This window comes from Cyprinodon variegatus, unplaced genomic scaffold, assembly GCF_000732505.1.
Source record: "Cyprinodon variegatus isolate N-32 unplaced genomic scaffold, C_variegatus-1.0 Scaffold57, whole genome shotgun sequence".
Lineage (NCBI taxonomy): Eukaryota > Metazoa > Chordata > Actinopteri > Cyprinodontiformes > Cyprinodontidae > Cyprinodon > Cyprinodon variegatus.
The window spans coordinates 962,963-969,840 of record NW_015150510.1 but is presented as its reverse complement, the minus strand read 5'-3'; the positions used below and the strand labels follow the sequence as shown (position 1 = coordinate 969,840).

The following is a 6,878-nucleotide window of genomic DNA, read 5'->3' as shown; positions in this document are numbered from 1 at the left end:
ATGGTCTCACGAGGCTAACATACTTGAGTCATTTCAGTTTTTGTTTTTTTTAATAAATACATCAATAACTCACTCTGGTTCGAGAGAACATTGCTCAATTTCTCTGTGAATATAGCCTTTCTGAGTATGCTTACCATAACAACATCATGTGACTGGGATTATTTTTAGGCGAGCGAGTGTGGAACTCCTAGCATAGTTGTGAAAAACAAAGAAAATCCAAGATCAGGTCTAAAAAGGCACAAGAGGATGTTTCATCTCGAGAGGAATAAAATTTGATTTGCGCTGGGAAAACATTATGACTGTTGGCGTTCACTAAAGCTGGAGCTAAAACTCAGAAAGCCTTCTGATGTCAGAATGAGTCACATTAGCATTCGTCTATGCTAATGTGCTACTAGTGTTAGCCATGTTTTTAAGCTCTGTCTTTCCAGCTGTCTGTTTTCCACGAGGCATTGCAGCATGTTTGGGACTTATTTAGTAACTGCTTCAAAGGCCACCATCTGGCATTCTGGTGGTTCAACTGTACTGCCAGCAGATGGCGCCACGTCAGCTCAATTTGCCTGTTGCTGGGGTTCTATTTAGGCTAAAAAAGGGCAAATAATTGGAATATGTAATTTGGTTTATTATAATCAACTGGATTGTGGTCTTTCTGACATAGGCTTCTAATGTGACTATGTACCTTTAGTACATACTAAGTGTTTAATTTCCTTTTGTATTTTTCTTTTTTAATGTTATTAACAGTTTTTTCTGTAATTCTTTTTCTATCCTCTTTCAGATGGGGTGGAAACCTTCTCCCAGTTCCTCAGGACAGAGTTCAGTGAGGAAAACATTGAGTTTTGGTTGGCCTGCGAAGAATACAAGACCATAGATTCGGAAACAAAGCGTCTGTCTAAAGCCAGATATATTTATACAGTTTATATTGAATCAGAGGCTCCCAAAGAGGTACGTGGTGGGATGTTTATACCTCTAAAACTGCTTAGACGTTCTGCTGCTGTGTGGAGCTGCAAAAGCTCAAATGACATTTAGCATTTTCTTGACTTATCTGTCACTCAGGACTGAGATAAAATATTTATGTCACCATTATAAAAATAACTGTGGGCAAGGACTAACACGCAGTCATGAGCCTGTGGTGAGCTGACCTTTGTGAAAAAAAAAAATCGTTAGGTGCAGCATCTTGCTGAGGTCATATGCATGCATGTTGCAAAAAAACAGGTCGGGTTATTTTTGTGTGAGACGTCTGTGGTTTCTAGACAATTTGTGCTTGATGATGCGACCACCATCAGATATGTTCTTTAAGGCCTACAGCAGTTTAAGCTGTTGAAGAGACTTAGCTGTCTAGTTTGAGGTTTTGAACTGTTGAAGCAAAGCTAAACAGAGCATCTCCCACACACTTTCAGTCTAGAGTGAACACACATTTAGAGGTGGAGTTTTTTTTTTTTCTCCTGCATGGCAATTTGTCAAACTAGTGCACTGTGGTTCCTCTTTGCTCTGCCTGTTTGCAGTAGATATACGCTTCTAAATCAATTTGAAGCACAATGTAGAGAATGGAGGATCTAACAAGCACAAGTTAACGTCAAATGTCTAAAAGCGTAAAAACTTATCGATGACTCTATTTATTGTCTAGATGTTGGGTTTTCCCCTGTTTTATTTGGCAAACCTTTCCTAATTATTCATCTATACAAGTATTGGGATTCAGAAAAAAAAAATTTCATATGGATTTAATCCTTTATAAGGCACTCGGTGAAATACTTTAAAAATCAAACAAATGGTGTTATTGGAATCTAGAACTTATTACCTTTGTAAAATTCAAAAAACATTCAAAAATTTATGTCAATGTAATAACAAGAAATGCCAACTTGCCCCAATTTAGTAAGAAAAACATCTGAGAGTAAAAGAAACACTTTTTTTTTTTGGTACAACATAACCTTACAGGCATTAATGCTGATACTGGCACTTCCTTTTTTTAGTTTATAAACTTTAGACCTCACAGAGGGATGGGTGGGACTCCATTTGTAAGGGGTATGCAAGTGATCAAAAACAGTAACTTTCCCTACAAAGGGTTAACACCTCTGTAGATCCACTCATTGTTAGCCCTGTGTTAGATCAACCAGAACATTGTAGCCTGAAGTTTGGAAAGTGGATAAATAACACGTGAGTTTTTAGAAACTTTTTTGACAAACATTGATAATAATCTGGCCTTTGTGTAACAGTGGGAGTAAGAAAGTCATTGTGGGTGTGAGGAAACCCACAGTCCTATTTGCAGTTTTCACCAAGCTATGTAGGGCACACACAAACTGCTGCTTCTGAGACTAAAATTGATCTTTCTGGCCTTGGAGCACAACTATGTGTAGCTTAAAACTTACACTGCACAGTAAAGTGAAACCATGCATCCCCACCTATTAGGCATGGTAGTGGCAGGAGCGTTTTTGCTATCAGCGGTTATTTCAGGAAGTTGGTAAGAGTTAATCAAACCATTGTCATTAGGTCACTCCATAAAGCTTCCCATCATATCAAGTCTTAGCTTTTTGATTCTAGTGAGAATTAAAGCAAATTTTGAAAGCCTTAATTCAACTCCTAGAGAGTTAGATTCAACACTTTAACTGTGTCTGTAATGGTCCACGCTGGATTTAGCCAAGACGACACTTTTGAAATTGTTGTTTTGGTGTAAATATTACACCAACATTGCAGCAAAGCTCTTTATAGTTGTGATTAATGCAAAACTTATATAACAATAGTGTGTACAGTTTGCACTACAAACTTTCATCACCACCCCCTCTGACCATCGCCAATAGGCAATGTGCAGGAAATGTCCTGCCTAAGGAACACCTGAAAAAGGATTATAACCGGCGACCCTCCAGTTGCAGGGGGACATACATGTAAATCCAACACCACAACTCCAATGTCAACTATTGATGTCGTTATGTTGAGAAAATCAGTTAGGCATTGGTTTGAAAATGATCACTTTACAGAGTGCTTAAATTTAGCTCTGCTGATTAACACTAGCCTCGTGAGACCATCCTGATCTCGCGAGCTTTCAAGATTTCACTCGCTAATCAGTCTGGAGACTCTCCGTAAAAAAAAATTTGGAGCCGTTCACTAAACGAACGTCCAATCAGCGTTGGCTTTGAGGCGGGTTGAGGTGTGACGCAACGAGAAGCGCGACAGTTCGGTCTAAAGAACATGGCGGCTTCAGCCGATTAAACTAACGTTAGCGTGGCTATCGAGCAAGTTTTGTCGGAATTACAGAGTATTTCTTCACTGAAAGAAGAGCAAAACACTGCTCTGGAGGCTTTTCTCAGAGGAAAAGATGTTTTTGCTCTTCTCCGGACTGGTTTCGGCAAGAGTTTGATCTATCAATTGGGTCCTCTTCGTCGTCGCTTTGTTAGTACGTCATATGCTTCGTTGATCTGATTGGTTTATTTGGCCCGTCTATCACCAACATAGGCCAATCAGCTAACCAGTATTTTCGCCCCTTCCCAAAATTACTTCTACGGAAGGTTTCCAGATGGATATGCAGAGCAAATCCATCTGGCGGAGTCAGGTTAGAATAACACCAACTCTTCAGACAAACTTACTCTTGCATAGTTGCGTAAATATTGTATTGACATAATTTTTTTTAATATATACGTATACTTCACCAACAGTTGATATTTAACACATCTGATTTTGCTGCGTATGAATAGAGACATGTAAAAGTTGCAGTACACCAGGCTGGAGGATTTAAATTTGACACCGCTTTAAAGAAACAAACTCCCGAATTATTTCCCAAAATTTCCGGGAAGACTAGAGGCTTTTTGTTTCCCAATCTTTTAAGTTTTAAAAATTGATCAAAAAGGTTTGAGCTAAAAAGCTCAGTCTTATGATGTGGAAAGCTGATGACGAGTCTGAAGTCGGGGAATACAAATGCCTTACCTTTGAGGCCTCTGTTGGTATACTGTAGGTTTCAGATCCATTCTCTTCAATTCAGTTTATTTATAGAGCATCAGTTCAAAACACGTCATCTCAAGGCACTTTACAATTCAACCAGATCATACCTTTAAATTGAATTAAACTTTTCTATCTAAGGAAAACCAGTTGATTCCATTGAGTCCCGCTTCCATTTTACAAGTATGTTGGCCAACCAAATAAAATGATTTCAAAATGAAGGTTGTATAGGGGTTTGAGTACATTTATAAGCCACTTATGATCTTGAACCAAAAAGGCTAAAATCATGCATACCACTCATATTTATTCATGTATATTTGAGATTTTATTATTAATTGCACCATTGATAACCCATGTCTGTACTGTTTTATTCTACTTTGCCTCAACTTAGGTCAACATTGACTACAACACAAAGATGGCCATCAAGAAAAACATGGAACACCCAGCAAGAAGCTGTTTTGATGCAGCCCAGATGAAAGTCTACAGTCTGATGAAAAAGGACTCCTACCCAAGGTTCCTGCACTCTGACATTTATCTGCGTATAACCAGGAGGAAGGGCCCCGGGTCCACCATGTTTCGCAGAAGGTCACGCTCCTGTGTATTCAACGACCGGGGAGAAACCACAACTGAGCCCTCTGCTTGGTAATCATGAAATTGCACAGCCGTGTGGATTTATTATCACCCGGGAGATCATATTTGATTTGCAACACAACTGTTGAAATATGATGTGATGTCTAAATTACGGCCCACTGATGTGTAGCGTGCAATATTTTGATGTAACCACAGGTTCCACAATCAATTACTGCTCAGAAACGGCACCGCAGTAAATTGACATTGATAGTAATTTAAATGTACTGTTTGGGAAATATTATTAGTTTCATAATATTTTTATCCTCATTTCAGCTTGTTAAATGTTATTATGTAGTTCAGTTTACCCAAAAAAAACTGCTAACAGGGAAAGACAAGAACAAAATCTCATGGCTCAAATTAGCTCCCATTTTCTCCTCGTTCTTTATGTTGTTTTATTTGGCTTGTAAGTTGGAAAATGGATGTGGAATAGCCGTTACCTCTCAGATTTACTGTGTTGGTGTTGACGTTTGTAAAACCCCTAAGTTTTGTTAGGTGTTTTGGTGAACGAGCAGGCTAACAGCCTCACAGGCTAATAACAGTATTCCTTTGGAGTGTACGCATCCAAACACTGTAATAACACCTCTCTGGGCAGAGGTCTTACAGGGTTATCAATAGTATTAGTCTATTAGCTTTATCAAACATGGCAACCATCTTGGATTTTAGCGTAGAGTGTGTGCGAAATTTTGAACCTTTAAAGTTGGAAGTCTTAAACTTTAGGAGAACATTTTTTTCTATTAGAAATTAACAAAAACGCATAAATCTTATCTATTGTTAGAATGGGGTGAATTTATTTCCATTCATGTTGGAAGCAAATAACTTTAAGTCTATTAGCAAAAACTTCAAAGGAAGTGAATCTATTAATAAAACTTTTTAAATACTTCTTAATCAACAAATGTGTTAAGGGAAATTTTGCTTTTTTCTCAGGAGGTTTTTCTATTTTCTTAAATTTCTTTACAGATTTTAAATGTTGAGTTTTTTTGGGGGGTTTTTTCAACATTTTTGAAGTGGGGGGCCAAAAGGCGTTTCTATTTCTCTGCACAGATGTTAGCAACAATATTTGTATTGAAGTAAAGTTTGATAAAGAGAAATTTGAGAAAATTAAATTTAGAAATAAATAATTGGTCAAAAAATATGAAACAATGCAATTTGAAAGTGTAAAAAAAATGTATTTGAATCATCTAAAATAAACAACAACAACAAAATGAATCTTTTAAACCATTTTTTGATTACGAACTTGTTCAGGTTTCATTTCTGGATTGTATATACCAAACATGTTCTTTACTTGCAACAATAGTGTAACCAAATTTACTCCATATATTAGTGTGCTAACTGAAAAATATAATTGCAAATAGTGATAATGGGCTTTTTGGAGACATGTCATACATTTGGCTTGGCCGCACAAAGTAAACGCTTGCTACCAATGCTGGTTTCCTAGCAACTTGAAGGCAGCGTGAACAGCTTTAATCAGCTGCTTTCCTGGAGTTTTTTTTTTTTTTTTTTCCTTAGCCTGGGTTAATTCATGCAGACATGAGTACGTTATCATTCCAGTTGTTTCACGCTTGCCTTAAATGAAACGGAATAATTCCTGGAAATTTGGGTCTGTGTTTCATGACTTTTCACAATTATACCAGCAGCCTGACTACATTTCTGTGAGGCTATTTAGCAGTAGTGACATTTTTTTTCTCTGCTCCATCAGTTGATTATTCTGAGTCTAGAAAGGGATAACTCTGGTGGATGCTTTTGAATCACAGCAGCCTTTAGTGAGGATATTATTTATTCTTTAAACCTTTAAAAACCTGAAGAAAAGTGGAAATATTTGAGAGAGAGCAAAAAGGACCCTCATAGTGACAAGACTGCTGAAAAACATTTAATGCTTCAGAAACTGTGGTATATCACTGATTCATACCGTTGATATGCTAAAGTTAAATTTACCACATTTCATTAAAACTGAATGACGATTTACATCTGTTGCACTGTTTACCCCCACCTGAATAACAAGCAGTTGAAAGCCTTTGGTCGTATTGACTGCAAAGCGCAGAACAGCTTTTTAACAAACAAAAGAGGAGCTCTTGCATGTCTGCTTTTAATGATCAGATTCCCCTTTTCACACACACTGAAAAAGCCATGCATAATGTATCTTCTCTGACTACTAATATTACATTATATTGATTACTACTGCTGTTTTTCCACTTGCCACCTATTATAATTTATGTATTATTTGATCACATTTGATACGTACTGCTGTAAAATGTACATACTATATGTGGACAACTTCAAATAAAAAATTTCCAATAAAATCTGTTTTTAATGAGGCCATAAATGACATT

The 6,878-nt window shown here is 37.1% G+C and overlaps 1 protein-coding gene across 1 annotated transcript in view; it reads left to right on the top strand.

Annotated features, from left to right (window-relative positions):
* LOC107082596 (regulator of G-protein signaling 8-like) overlaps nucleotides 1-5,523 on the top strand; it is an 8,400-nt gene extending 2,877 nt beyond the window's left edge. Inside the window, exons 4-5 of the mRNA XM_015371365.1 lie at nucleotides 773-939; nucleotides 4,313-5,523. Of these exons, the coding sequence (XP_015226851.1) occupies nucleotides 773-939; nucleotides 4,313-4,567 (422 nt within the window). The 3' untranslated portion in view covers nucleotides 4,568-5,523. The remainder of the gene's footprint in view (nucleotides 1-772; nucleotides 940-4,312) is intronic.
* Nucleotides 5,524-6,878: the final 1,355 nt, after the last annotated feature.